This window comes from Drosophila yakuba, chromosome 2L (genome assembly GCF_016746365.2).
Source record: "Drosophila yakuba strain Tai18E2 chromosome 2L, Prin_Dyak_Tai18E2_2.1, whole genome shotgun sequence".
Classification (NCBI taxonomy): Eukaryota; Metazoa; Arthropoda; class Insecta; order Diptera; family Drosophilidae; genus Drosophila; species Drosophila yakuba.
Genome location: NC_052527.2, coordinates 5,369,317 through 5,384,501, shown reverse-complemented (window position 1 = coordinate 5,384,501; position 15,185 = coordinate 5,369,317). Strand labels below are relative to the sequence as shown.

The following is a 15,185-nucleotide window of genomic DNA, read 5'->3' as shown; positions in this document are numbered from 1 at the left end:
TTATAGGTAATTTACATTTAGTTATAGTTGGTCCTAATTCTAAGAACATTCTAGCAAACTTCAAGCGAGAATAATAGAACTAGAAAAGGTGTTAGTTTTAGTTACCCTACAGAATTCCTTAATTTTTTGAACTGTGCATTAATACAAAGCACGGAATTGGAATCAAAGTTAGGGGAGTTGGAGGCGGATCCTAAGACGAGGGCACGGAAACAGGTACAGGCACTTAAGTGCGTTCAATATTGTCGTGGGCCGTGGAGTGGAGTGCCGAGAGTGTACCTCGGATACGGATGATTGCCTGGCTTCAGCGGAGCACATACCGATGGTTGTAAGTACCTGTGTACATACAGATCGGTTGAGTATGCCGTGGATACAACTCTATCCGCCCCCTCCTCGAGTGACTGGGGTTGTCAACTGTGGACATTACTCAGTCGGTTGGTTGGTTATCGAATTCAATTGGACGCGAAATGCGCCAAGATATTTATCGCACAACAGCGATACCCTTCAAGATGTAGGGAACTTCAAGCTGTTATTTTAACTGGATAATCGAACAGATGTCGGCTTAGCTATTTTAATCGTTATAATGGACTCTAATTGCTATATGATTTACTGGCTCGAGTTTAACTTGTGATGTTGTCTTGCAATTTTATTGACAAATTGCCGTGTACTTTTTATTAAATCAAATAATCGAAAGATTTAAGTGATGGATTTAATATGCTTAAATATTTAATGTAGCAAGTTTCCCTGTTTCGTTATGTGAAAACGGCTATTAATAATTTAATCTTCAATTGCAGCGATTAGGAAAATCGACTGTACTAAAACTTAAACTCAGCTTAACATTAAATATTGTTATTCATTGTGTGTCTCTAGCGGAAGCCTGATGAATTATCTTTTATAGAGTGGTCCCATGAAATATTTCTATTGCCATATTCAATCTCTCTGTGTTTTCCATTTCCTATTCAGTTTGTCCTCTGGCTGGGGAAGTTGAATAAGATTTTCCTGGGTCGCTTGCGTTTCGACCTCGATGCAGTAGCCGCTTGACTTATATATATCACGCTGCTTTTTCTTGTTATGTTGTTTTCAGTTCATGAGTTTTTAAACTCTTTTTTTTTTTTATTTTAGCCAGCATTTACAAGCGTGTTTAATCGCAGTCGGCGGAGAGCAATTCGCTCGTGTTTGCTATGTTAGTTGATTTTTTATATACATATGCGATGTTCCTCTTTTTGTATTTTTCACTCGCTCGCCTTAATCAATTCAATGTTGATTTTTACTTTAGTTCCCCACTCATTTGCATCAGCCATAAATTGAATTCAAACCGAGTCAGTGTCCGTCTCTGATTCAATGATTTTCTCTTTTTTCCCACTTTGCATATCAGGTGACACGATTTGGGGGGTAAAACGCGCCCCCTTTAACATACAAACATCTTGATTTCTTCCTCACTGCTCAAGTTATTTACACGCTTTTAATTCAATTGCAATTGCACAATTAATCAAGAGCTTGGTACACCCTGGAGCTGAGTACTCACATTCATTCACCACCCGAAAAAAATTGAATTCACTTTTTAGTTTCCCTGTGCGTGTTTTGGCGCTTGAAGTTCAACGGAGCGTATGAGCGATTTTGGAGTTGTCGAGCCTCTCTTTTTTGTGTTTGTTGAACTCTTTCTGTGTTAATTAAACACTTAAATCTGGCCGCGCTTTGTTAACGCTGTCATAATACCGACTATCCACCGTTCCCCCCCTGAAAACAATTGCATTTTTTCCGAATCTGTTCCGTTTTCGTGTGTGCAAAATGATTGATTCGATTTCTCAGTGGCAGCCAACGCACAATGGGCAAAGCCACGCTAAATTTATGGCCCCCAACTCGAATTGCATGAAATTGTTGATTTCGTGCCACGAAGGCTGACCCCAAAAGTGGAAATACCCTAATAAAAAAATTACACAGTATTTTATTAAAATTGAAACTGAAGCTGAACTTACTTACTTACTTACTTACTTTTCTTAATTAAAATTGTCAAAAATAATCCTTAAGGTATTAGTAATATTTGTGCCAATATAACGACATTATCAGTTTCATTAGCATCTTAAGAACAATTTATGAAAAGCTGAGTGATATCTAGTGTAGAGAAGTTCATATGTTTTATGACTCCCATTCAAAGTGGAAATCGGACTGGAGTCTATGACTTTTAAGGTGGGTCGTCGTGAATAGCGGAAATTCCACATGCGATCAGCTTGCAAACAAACTCTGAAAAGTCAACCACCGCCTCTATTGGCGGGCATACCGCCAAATGGAAATCAAAGCCAAATGGAAACACGAAACTATCTTGCAGATGCATAGATGCACGGGGGCAATTCAACAAAATAAAAAAAAAAGAAGAAATAACGACACCAGAGCTGTTTGGGTGCAATAACATTGACATTTAGAATGCGAACCGAGACCTGGGCCATTCATAATTGCAAAAATGCCATACAGAGCGGCGAGAAAACCCCAAATGAATCCGTAACCAAAACCAAAACCAAAGTCACAGATGCCAGAAACAAAACCGAGTCGCGAGTCGCGACACAGAAACTGCCAAACGAAATCGAAATTGAAATCGAACGCACTGAAAGTCCACAAATCCACTAACCTTGTGCCCCGTTTGGGCCATAAAAAACTGCGTATCGATTTCGTTGCATAGAGAAAAACCATTAATAAATACTTTGGGTGCAAATTATCTTTAACACTTTAAAATTGGATTATTATTGTATAACATATAATTAACGTATATAATTTTTAGAAACAGGGCAGCACAGTCATGGAGACTTCAATAATGCTTTCCCCAAAACACGACCTTCTAACTGTCAGTTAATTGTTACCAATTTTTAAAGGCGATCAAAAGTGTTTTCTACCATAATTAAATTGTTTTGGTAAACGTGAAATTTTTAAATACACCATCCTGTATTATCGAAGGAAACAACAAGTACTTTTCTAAAGTGCAGGCTCCATGGTTTCTCCGTAGGAACTGCAATTGGCTACGGAGTCGTTCGGGCCAGGCCAATTATGGCGCACTTGTGCGCGGACATGTGTTGGGGGCCAAATAGCCATGGCTCCAAGCAGCTGAGTGGGAGTGGGGCAGTTTGTGGGGCCAGGATTTGCTTTCATATCAGTCTGCCACATGTTGATGCCGCAAAGTGCAGTGCGCAATGCGTTTCGTTTCCTTTTCTATATTTCTTATTCATGTGCAACCCGTTGTAATGTAATTTTTTTTCTTCTGCTGCAAGTGGTTAGAAATATTTTATAGAAAATATTCATAAGGAATTTCATAATAAACATCGTTCTGTTCGTAAACATGAATATTTCATAAGTCGAACGCTGGCACACGCCGGGCTCTTAATTAACATCGTTAAGTTCGTTAACTATATCCATACTAACTGTTTTATAAATATCTTTTAATTAATGTAATTTAAGACCTGCGTCTGTAATTTGAATAGATCAATGTCGTTTTCACCCCATAATAACAATTATTATTTATTGTAGGCTATTCGTAACAGCACTCAGAAAAATAAAAAACAAAGTTCATTGTTGTTTATTATTATAATAAATTAATATATTTTTAAGTTTTTTCTTAAAAATAAGGGTTAAAATTTGATTATATTTATATTATATATAATATGATATACATATATAAAATAATATAATATTAAATAACGATTTTACTACTAGTTTTTTGTTGTAAGGCAGAGATTTTATAAGATACGGAATATATTCTTTCCGCTTTTGATATAAAGCCACAGTCTGGTGAAAATACTGGTGCCGTCAAAACCAAGTCAAAGTAGATTCGCAATCAGTCACTTAACTCTAATACAGCGGATTTAACATTAAGAATACCGAAGATGTGGCTATTGTTAGGTATTGGAGTTCTTATCATGATCTTAGTCTGGGATACCGGACGAAAACGATGGAGAATTAACGTCTTTGCGAAGTCCAAGATTTCGGGACCATTTTCGCTCCCAATATTGGGCAATGGACTGCAGGCCTTGACTTTCAGGCCAGAAAGTGAGTGAAACTTATTATTTGTTGATATAATAAAATATCAAATTTACCCCTATAGATTTTATTCAGAGGTTTGGTGACTACTTCAATAAATATGGCAATACCTTCCGCCTGTGGGTTCTAGGCGAGTGTCTGATTTACACAAAGGATCTAAAGTACTTTGAAGGCATTCTGAGTAGCAGCACACTGCTCAAAAAAGCGCAGCTCTACCGATTTCTGCGTGATTTTCTTGGCGATGGACTTCTTTTAAGCACCGGAAATAAGTGGACTTCTCGCAGAAAGGTTCTCGCCCCAGCATTTCACTTCAAGTGCCTCGAAAACTTCGTGGAGATAATGGATAGAAATAGTGGGATTATGGTGGAGAAATTAAGAGGTGTTGCTGATGGCAAAACATGCGTGGACCTATTCAAGTTCGTTTCGCTGGAAGCCCTGGATGTGACCACAGGTATTTGATAATATATCCTCTAAATATTATTATGTATATTTACTTATGATTAAAGAGACCGCCATGGGTGTTCAGGTGAATGCTCAGAATGACCCAAATTTCCCCTACACAAAAGCCCTTAAGAGGTAATTAGTGTATATCCTCCACGCAAACTATACTTCAATAAAGTTGATTCTGTTTTTAGTGTGGTTTATATCGAGTCCAAACGCTTGGCAAGTGTCTCGATGCGTTATGACTGGCTTTTTCCGCTGGCAGCCCCTTTGGTTTATCGCCGATTGCAAAAGGACATAGCAATAATGCAGGACTTCACTAACAAGGTCATTCGTGAACGACGAGCGATTTTGGAGCGGACGAAAGCTGATGGCACCTACAAACCACTGAGTACGTGACTATAATTATTGCAGAGCTATCCTTATAACACTATTTATTTTGTAGTAATGGGAGACGAAGAAATTGGTGGCAGAGCTAAGATGACTTTGCTGGACATCCTGCTGCAAGCCACCATCGACAACAAGCCCCTAAGTGATGTGGATATCCGCGAGGAGGTGGATGTTTTCATATTCGCAGGAGATGACACCACCACGAGTGGGGTGTCCCACGCACTACATGCGATATCCAGGCATCCCAAAGTCCAGAAGTGCATTCACGAGGAACTACTGTCGATTCTAGGAACGGATCCCGACGCTCCAGTGACCCAAACCAAGTTGCTGGAACTCAAGTATCTCGACTGCGTGATCAAGGAGACGATGCGTTTGCATCCTCCAGTTCCCATTCTCGGTAGGTACATTCCCGAGGACTTGCACATCGGCGATAAGACCATTCCCGGCAACACAAGCATTTTACTAATGCCCTACTATGTCTACCGGGATGCGGAGTACTTTCCGGATCCCCTGGTCTTCAAGCCGGAAAGATGGTTGGATATGAAAGCGAGCTCGTATGCGCCTCTAGCATATATTCCTTTTAGTTCGGGGCCCAAGAACTGCATAGGCCAGAAATTCGCCAACCTGCAGATGAAAGCGCTGATCAGTAAGGTCATTCGGCACTACGAACTTCTTCCGCTTGGCGAGGATCTTCAACCTACGTACACGTTCATATTGAGTTCCTCTACGGGAAATCATGTTGGCCTTAGGCCAAGAACAAGAGTTCAATAATTAGGTGATACATATGGGTCATATAATCGCCTTTACTATTTCTTATTTATTCTACATTATATGCCAGGAACAAACTTATTATTACTAAAAACTTATCACAGTAATGCTAGCTAACTAGTAAAGTATCTTTAAACATTATACATCATACCCCTTGTGATTTCTTGCTGTGCATCCTGCGTAGTATTTTCAAATGGCTCTACCTTTTTTGGCATTCCATGACTCATCTGCTGAATCCACTTAACCCACTTCGATGTTGAAGCCGTCACCCACATGTGCGAAATTTCCATAAGCCAATTGCAGAAACCTCAGCACCAACGATCCCAGAAAAGCTGCACAAAACCAAACGACAAGCAGTAACGACAGTTTTTTTGTCACAACTCCAGCATTAAAACATTCTTTACAGCCCCTGGGCACGCTCCACTCCGCACACACACATACATACATATGTACATTCATATGTACGATCGCATAAAAGTCAGGCGAAACGATCTCATCATAACTTAAACGTCACGTTGCAAAGAGCCATTAAAGTATTGGCTCCAAAGCCAAAAATAAACTCAAAAGGAAAAATCGCTGGCGACACACTGAACCAATGACTCCTAACGTTCGATGCGAAAAAAGAGTAAAACTGCAGTTTAAGAGTGTTTCGAAAGCTGGTTTTAAGAGAGAAACTTGAAGTGCCGGTGATTTGAGACCCGATCCGTGGCTTGAGCTCGAAAGCGAAATCAAATCGAAACCGAAAGCCAAGCCGAGTTGAGGTGAGCTTCGTGTTGGAGTTGGACTCTTTCAGAAGAATCCAAAAGAGAAGCTCTGGTTTTTTGGCTTCTTCAGCCGAAGTTTTTATCTTTCAGTCGGTTTTTTGGCAGCCGATCGCGCGGATGCGGCTCAAAAAACGCGGGTTTCAATCATTTTCGAATACTAACAACAAGTGTACAGCGTGAGTTTTTCATCCTGGGTTATTAATTGTAAAAATTATTGGTGGTTGATTGAGTGATGTGTGTGACCAATCTGTAAAAATGACTGCGTTTGACCAAACTCTAAGATTCGGAAACAATCCTTTATGAAAAACATACAATGAAGCCTCCCACAATTATTGGCGTGCTGAAAATGCCCGACAAATGCTTGCCAAACGAAATTTTTATGCAAATTAAGACGCTGTAATTACAGAGCAACAAGCTCAAATTGCCATGTACAAACCCAAACCAAAGTCACTTTAATTATTTTTGAAGTTTGCACTTTTAATTAAAGACGAGAAATAGAAGCGCAAAAAAAAACGAAATAAAGTTGCAATCAACATTGATTAACATAACACGAATGTCGAGCACTCACACTCGCATATCCATAAACATTCGCGGTTGCCCTGCAACAATATACATAAATAATAAATAAAAAAAAAATAAAATCTCGACCGCAAAGTGAATCTGAAAAGCGTGGAATAGTGACAAAAGTGCGGTTCTCGTGTGAGCTACGATCTGATGATCATCGTCGAATGGGTGTTTGCTGGTGTGAAATAAAAATCTGAAAATCTGGTAGCTACATTAATTACAAATGTATTCAAATGAGCAAACAGGTGAAGCACACACAAAACCAGAACTCGCAGTCTGGCGCTTGATGATTGTGCAGTTGTGAAGATCTCTCGTAGGCCTGATTGATAAAATAATTGCTCCGATGACAGGCAGATTTAAATGCATCTCTTGTCTTAGAGTTGAGAAGAACAAGTCCATGTATTGCTGATCTTTAGCTGTGCGTTAATATCAACGAGTTATTAGTAGTCGAGAAACTAGTCGATGAACCATTCTAAGATTCTTTTTAAGGCGCTAAATGATTATAGTGGTTGGCAGCAGACGGTTTCTGAGATCATTTCCCCAGCTGAGTGATCATAAGAAGCATCTAAGATTATTTCTATGCTAACAAATTATCATAATGGTGATGGCTGAAGAACTCTGACATCACTTTAACGCTGTCTGATCATTGGAAGTTTAAAAGTTATGCACAATCAATATAATAGAAAATTGTTTATGTTTTATCTTAAATCTCTAAGAATTAAAAACTTTCTAAATTACCCGCTTAGCAGGAGTAAATGAACTTATGTATTATATATAATATATTTCCTAAGAATAACAACCATAATTGAGTTCCAAGGATTATGGGCTGAGTGAAGTAATCAATATAGTTGTTAAGACTTTTGAGTATAGGTCGTTAACTTAATAAGTATCATGATCATAAACAATAATTGGAAATACAATTTAAAGAGAATTCGCAAAACCATGACTGATCAGTTTTTTGCGATCGCACAACAAAAGGTGCCAAAGTACGTAACACAATGGAAAAGTAATTAAAGTTGTTTATTCGGTAATAAGCAGCCAGTTGAAAGAACAGGAGATTGTATTGTACCTACGTATCCATGGATCAAAAGTCAATTAAACTCCAGACGTGCATTTATCCGCCCACGATCTGTTCAAATGTCAACAATGATCGATGGCTTAATCGGTCAGAATCGTTCAGAATCTTTGGAATCCATTGACTTCACTGTCATCTAATCAGCCCAGTCCACCTCGACCCAAACACGACCGATCGCTGGTTGTCATAACCTAGCTGCAGCTCCTCTTGATCTTCTGTTCGCCAAATATGACTCAGAACTTAGCCAGCCAAACTGTAGCAAGTTGCATGTTCATGTAAGGCCATAATCGCTATGTCTAACTGCCATAATCCACCCGCTAACTGCTTCGGAAGGCAGCTGGCCTCAGCTTCACATAGATTCAGTTTCAGATACAGATACAGACACTAATTCAGATTCACATTCAGCTTTAGCTTTAGCTTTAGACCCAGACTCTGACTTCCAATCGCACTTGGACTGGACAGCATTGCTGGCTCACCTCGCACAGAAAAACATCGCATGGCACGTACTGCGGCCGAAGCAAAATAAAATCGAAAAGCATAAACAATTTATTTGTACAAAATAACTTTGAACTGTGCGGTTGCAGTTGCATTTGCTGCACAGCAACGAGTTGGAAAATGACTTAACTTATAAGCTGCCATTCGACAGTGGATGCTGCAATGTTTCAATGCAATTTACCTGGCCAGGAATGCGAGTCATGCACTTGGCAAAAGCTGCTCTGCCGATAACTTTCTTGACCATTAAGAATAGTGGAGAGTCTTAAAATATCTCTCTACACATGACCCATACAAGAGCGTTATTATTTTTGCCAGTGTAATCTACGCTAGTTTCGTTCTTGTTCGACGTGTGAAATGACCAACATCAAAGCCACACAAACTAAACAAAATTATACGGCGTTGGGCAACCGATATATACATATGTGTTTGGATGCATGTTCAGCCAATTGAAGATTGCACTAGAGAGGGACTCAAGTACAGAGCTGGGCATTGAGGCATACCATTGCATTGCCCAAAGGTGTTCTAATGGCTGGCCAAACGAGCGATTGAACAATGCCTGGAAGTGCCTTTCGGCCGCAGATACAGCCACTCAGATACAGATACAGATATCGAATGCAGAGCTACAGTTACTAATTAGACAGGTTGCCAAAGATCTAGATAGGTGCGTGACTACGAAACAAAACTGAGGCTGTAATTGAGAGGAGATCGCGGATCTGCCAACCACCAAAAATGCCCGCTTTGTACTTAGATTACCTCATTTCCCACGCAGTCTCACATGCTCATCGGTCGTTAAGTAGTATGCCTGAAAAACCACCGAGCTCCCAAGTACTCCACATTCACAGCAGACACATTGGACCCACCTTCTCCGTAGTAATCGTGCGCTTTGGTTACACCCGTCACCATCTGAGTCTCGACCCTAAAGCAAGGTTCTCTGCGGCACTCCGTCAATTGCTGTTATGACCTTTCTGTCGATTGCTTGCCTGGCTTACCCAGCTTGGCTAGCATTTTCCACCATTCAACTGACCTTAGCCAAATCTTAAAAGCTGCCAGCGAAACGCTTAATAACCTGGCCAACAAAAAATGAGAAAAAGATTTTGCACACCCGAGAGGAGTTGAAGAGGCGAGAGTTGAGTGCCGGCCTGCAGCTCATTAATCGACCAACGAACGGTGGAGCAGATGTTGATGTACTCAGAAAAATATTACTTAATTGGAAAGACAGTGAAAACAATCATTCCATTCAAGATGAGTGCCATTGTAAATCCAAGAAAAACATATAAATCAAATTGATATAGTTCACCCTACATTCAATAGATTGTATTAAAAGCTTAATTATGCTGTCCATGTTAAGACATACATTTTCCTCTGTGCCGCAGACTCCGCCTCTTGAGCTTCCCGACAAGAAGCCGCAACACTTGAGGCAACATGGAATCTGGACAACTTGGTTACTTGCAACTTGGCAGCCAGGCAGACAGAGGCAGTCAGGCAGCAACGAAAACAAAAGTGAAAAGGTCACTAGCACCAGTTGGCTAGCAGTTGCAAGCAAGAGCAAGAGGAGCAAGATCCCGGCTGGAGTTGTCTGAACCAAAACCAAGAAATATATATATATGTTATGTATATATGTATGTACAAAGAAAACACTTCAGCACTCGACACTCAGCCAACTGTGGCCGCCAAGCTCAAGCGCCTTTTGATCATCGCACTCGTAATGCCAACCCAGGGGAAAAGGGTAAAAATCCGTAGTAACACGAGTGCATAACACCGAGTGGCGTCTTAAGTAAGGCAACTCTTTTAGAGATACCCTTAAAACCAATCAATGTTTGGGAAAAAAAAACACTTTAATTTGATTCGATGCAATAATGCTATACAAAGTATAACTATTTTCACAAAAATATGTATAATGTGTGTCTGCACCCTGTGGAAATAAATATTGCGAAAAAATGTTGTATTGCAGATACCATTTGATTTGACATTTTCTTGTCCAGCATTGGCCCATTCCCATTTATAATAACCGCTCCCAGGGCATCTATTCTTCGTGTCAGTCAGATTCACCAGACTCACCAGCTTACTATATTTCCAACTATTATTGCCATGGTTTTTGGTCGTCTCGCTTGCTCTTCGTTTTTCCGGCTAACGAGTTTTCCGCTGGCTTTTGTGTATCTGCAACTTTATGTGAACTTACCGCTGCAGAAGCAGCCACTTGCCGGCGATCTCTTGCCCAATGCAATTCGCATTTCAATTTTTCTAAACTATTGGCCAATACAATTGGGGGGCTTCTCGGTACATACTCATATACATACATACATATGCTCATCGTAGATATGTACGACTGTAATATGTACGATTATTTATCGCCGCAAAGAGCTTGGGAAAATCCAAATGAAATTGCAGCATCTGCTTCTTGATTGCTTGCGGTTTTTTCTGCAGTGGAATTAATGAAGCTTAATTGAAGCAACAGACTGAAGATCAGCAATCTCTCGGCTTGGTTGACAACTTTCCACAAGTGGTGGAAATGCCGAAATGCATATTGCCAGGCACTTTCATTTTCATCTGCAATTCGATTGCCTTTCGCAAATCCCCGATTTCCAGAAGAGAGAGAGGAGCAGAGCCCTAATCTACTGAAGACTCTTGAAAATCAGTTAGACAGTTGAAATTACCCCCGGGTTATGCAATAGTGGTAGATACACTGAGAGAAATAATCAAATTCTGGAAACTAAATGATTTAATATGTCATCAATCGTTTATAATTTAAGCATCCCTAAAAAAAATTACAAAAGAAAATATTAAAATGTGTGGATTTACGGATTTACTTACTTAACATTTAAAAAGCTTTCACCTGATTTTATATTTTGTGATTACTTACATTTTTATTTCCCGTGTAGCTTTTAGCAATTGACATTTGGAGGGGCCATTCGAAAGGTGAGCTCAGGTAACAATGGCCGAACAGAAGCAGCTGGAAGCAATTGCGAATGAGACCTCATCAGTCACCGGATTGAGACGTCAGCCCACCAAATATCCCCACGGCCTCAACATCACGGTGCAGACCATCGACGATAATGATGAGGGATCTCCGAAAGATCACAGTGACTACACCCGCGCCTCCGGCGAATCGTGCTGGACCGAGACTCAGAAATACCACATTGGAATGCTGGGGAGTCCCGAAACCCTGGCCGAACTTCAAGTTCGACGCTACAAGTACCCATTGACGGCTAATTATTATTTGAACAGCAAACTGGAGCGGCCGGAGAAGCCAACACCCTGGATGCTGTTGGGCTATGCTCGAAGCGTATGCAGGTGGAAGTACCTGAGGTGGCCCATTATATTTGTGGCCAGCGTTTTGCTGTTCTTCGGCCTGATCACCTACTGTCTTTGGCTTCACGATGTGAGTGTGGCTAGAGCCAAATTCCTGCAGCGTCGCTATGAAGCCACTTTGACATCCACGAGCTCCAGCAGCAACGAGGCCTGGGATGAGGAAACCACCAGGTCCACCGAAAAATCGCCCCAGGAAACCACACGACTCGAAGACGTGGATGGCAGTGATGACAGTGATGAGAGCACGGATCTACCAGAAATAGCATTTGGTGACGACGGCGACCCAGAGGCTGAGGGTGAAGATGGCAATGACGATGGCGATGGTGACTACGATGACACCTTGCTGCCAGCGGACAGTATTAGATTCACCTCCGGGCATCAGAACAGCTTTGGAGTTCCCATCGAGCAGGACAAGCGAATGCTGCAGTTGCTCAAAGAAGTAAGTTGGCCTTTTATTACTACATTATTATGCCATGATTATGTAATATCTTAAACTTTCTTGCTTATCTGTGATGTCCGGCACCTATCGCACTACTCTCTCTTTCAGTTACTGCACAAACCGCAGGCGACTCCCGCTGGCAACGAGACTCCTCTGACCCGGGTCTCCCCCACCCTTCCACCCCCCTTGTCGGCCAGTGGGCGGCCCACGGAGGCGATGGCCTTGACCACCCCCTCAACGACGAACAGTGGCTGCCAGTCGACCATGCTGCCCATGTGCCAGGGCGTGCTCGACTACGATCTCACCTACAATCGCGAGGGTGCCGCACCACGGGACGCCACCTCCATGGCTGCCTACGAGACCCTCATCCGGGCCAACTGCTCCGCCAGGGCGGCTGAGTTCATTTGTGGCGCCCTGGAACCCGAGTGTCGACCTCTGCACATCGGACAGCTGCCTCCATGTCGTCGCATCTGCAAGGGTGAGAAAGAATACATCATAAATATATATATACGAAATTATTGCCACGTAATAGAAATACTTAGAACTTCAATAAACTCCAAATACAATATCTTGCTTATTTGCTTTTGACACTTCTTAGCCATTTTGGAAGCCTGTTCCATAGCGATTTACAATTCGGACATCCTGGGCGAGCTCTTCGACTGCAACCTGTATCCCGATGCCCATGAGAGCCACAAGTGCGAGGATCCCACAAGGCGACGTGATTATTGCTATGCCAACGAGTTCCAGTGCCATGATGGCAGTTGCATACCCCAGAACTGGCAGTGTGACAAGATCAAGGATTGCCTAGGTGGCGAGGATGAGGATGAGCAATGTTTGGTCTGCGAAACGGACGAATTCCGTTGCCGTTCGAATGAAAAGTGTCTCGTGGAGAAGTATCGATGCGATCAGAATGTGGACTGCTTAGATGGCAGCGATGAACAAGACTGCGATGGGTACGGCTCTGGCGATTTGGCCCCATTCGATGAGTCTGAACTGAATGCCTTTCCGCGTGTGTTTTCCTATGCCAGTTTCTTATCACCCAACGAGACGAATGACAAAGTATACACGTACATTACGGCCACCACCGATGAGGATGCGGGCACGGAAACCAAGTTCCAGATTCATCAGGTGGCTGCGCCGGCGCCTCCAGTGAATTCCAGTGCAGAGGAAGGCGCTGCAGGACCTAAAGGATTTGGTAAGGTGACAAGCCAACTCAATTTGTTATATACTTAATAATTGCATTGCTTAGACTTCAAATAAGTGTCGATTGTAAACATTTGTATTCGAGTGTTTTTATATTTCATCTTTCATATTTGTAATCCCCAACATTTGTTCTCAGTAAACTTTCGGGACAGCAAGGAGATAATGATGACCAGTGATTCGGAGAACAAGTTCAAGTATTCCCAGCGAGCCAATCGAACTTCTGTGAAATTCAGCGTGTCCGCGCCCACAACTCCAGCGGCCAGAACAGCAAGTGCGATTCCCAGTTCGGCGTTGGCTCAGCAGCGCGAAAGAGCCACCAGTACCACCACCAGTAGCACCACCAGTATTCCCAGCATCAGCAGCACCACTTCAAGTCCAATTAATCCACCCACATCAAAGTCCAATCCCTACGAGGTGGCAACTTCCTCAGGAGGTTGTCCGCCACACGAGCTGCGTTGTGTGAGTGGCAAGTGCATCACTGTCAGTCAATTGTGCGATAAGGTAGGAAAAGTTAGAACCCTTTAAGTTTCTTAATTTGTCAAAAACATCTACCAAATACAATCAATCATTTAACGCTTTCATAGAGTATAATAGCTATTTAGTAAAAAGTATATAGTTACAAAGCAGTTTCCTATGCACTTCCCACAGCAAATTGATTGTCCCGATGCTGCCGACGAACTAATGTGCGTCTATCGGGAGCGGCCAAGTAGGCTACGCACCACCTCGACCACTGCACCACCACCCACAACATCATCGGCATCAGCATCAGCACCACCAGAGCAGCAGACCAGCTCAGCAGCAACAACCACAGCTGCGGTGACCAGTACAAGGCGTTCGTTGAGGACCACGCCCAATCGAAGTCGAAAGCCCAAGTCGTAGAGTGATGTATCTTGTATCTAATGTTTATTTATGTCTCTATTATGTCTCTCCACTTGTATTTTCTTCGCTCGCTATATGTATGATAAATGATGTATTTGTAAATCTTTGTTAGCATCTAAGTTGTCTAGTGTTTAGAGTTGTTTAACTATTTGTATGCGCGTGAAAATTGTATTTTTTGCAATGAATAAAGTTTAAGATGTGAGTAGCATAAATGATTAAATGATTAACGTGGTAACGTGAAATTTGGCTAAGTTTCGGTACTCATTATTTTGTAAATTGTTCCAAGCAATTAATCTTTTCCATCTTCGCACCGCGACTAACCTTGTCAGGAACATAAAGGCAGTACAGAAAACCTATAATTTTCTTTGTTTGCTACTTTCGAAAGCCATAAACATACGAGTATACTCATATGCTGGACATATATGGACAATGCTCTAACGAAATTCAAATGAAATCGATACAATTAAAGTCGGGACATTATTTCACAACAACAACCTTGGTCTTTGGTCAGTATGGCCCACGCATTCAAAAGACCGAGCAAAAGACCATTTGGTTTGGGCAATTCAATTAACCAGTCCATTGTTATCGATTCGGTGGTGCAGTGAATGCTACGGAGTCCATTATCTCCATGAGTGTGTGCTAAGCTGGCTGCAGTACACTGGAAACAAAGTGGTTCTGCTATCAATTTATATTCTTTATTTAGCTTTGATGGTTCACTTGTAGTGAAACGAATAAAAGAGGTTGGACTTAATTTAAATGTACGGAAATGCACATTTTCTAATTAATGACAAAGATATAAAGTTTATAAACTTAGAATAAAAGGAAATAGAATATTTTG

At 41.6% G+C, this 15,185-nt stretch overlaps 2 protein-coding genes across 4 annotated transcripts; both read left to right on the top strand.

The window, feature by feature from the left end:
- The first annotated feature begins 3,767 nt into the window (after window positions 1-3,767).
- On the top strand, window positions 3,768-5,762 carry LOC6526930 (probable cytochrome P450 4d21). The gene is made up of 5 exons (XM_002087992.4): window positions 3,768-4,029; window positions 4,085-4,471; window positions 4,527-4,596; window positions 4,656-4,852; window positions 4,907-5,762. Exons 1-5 carry the CDS (start codon window positions 3,867-3,869, stop codon window positions 5,620-5,622), a joined length of 1,533 nt encoding a protein of 510 aa, XP_002088028.1. The 5' UTR covers window positions 3,768-3,866; the 3' UTR covers window positions 5,623-5,762.
- A 73-nt stretch (window positions 5,763-5,835) lies between these two features.
- Window positions 5,836-14,559, top strand: LOC6526929. Of its 3 annotated transcripts, XM_039370699.2 has the most exons (7): window positions 5,836-6,559; window positions 11,397-12,265; window positions 12,374-12,743; window positions 12,864-13,218; window positions 13,294-13,460; window positions 13,605-13,969; window positions 14,117-14,559. In XM_039370699.2, the coding sequence occupies exons 2-7, from the start codon at window positions 11,450-11,452 to the stop codon at window positions 14,345-14,347; spliced, it is 2,304 nt and encodes a 767-aa protein (XP_039226633.1). In that variant the 5' UTR covers window positions 5,836-6,559; window positions 11,397-11,449; the 3' UTR covers window positions 14,348-14,559. The 3 variants fall into 3 exon arrangements, with proteins under 3 accessions (XP_039226633.1, XP_002088027.1, XP_039226634.1); XM_002087991.4 differs by having other exon boundaries at window positions 12,864-13,460; XM_039370700.2 differs by lacking the exon at window positions 14,117-14,559 and having other exon boundaries at window positions 12,864-13,465; window positions 13,605-13,694.
- Window positions 14,560-15,185: the final 626 nt, after the last annotated feature.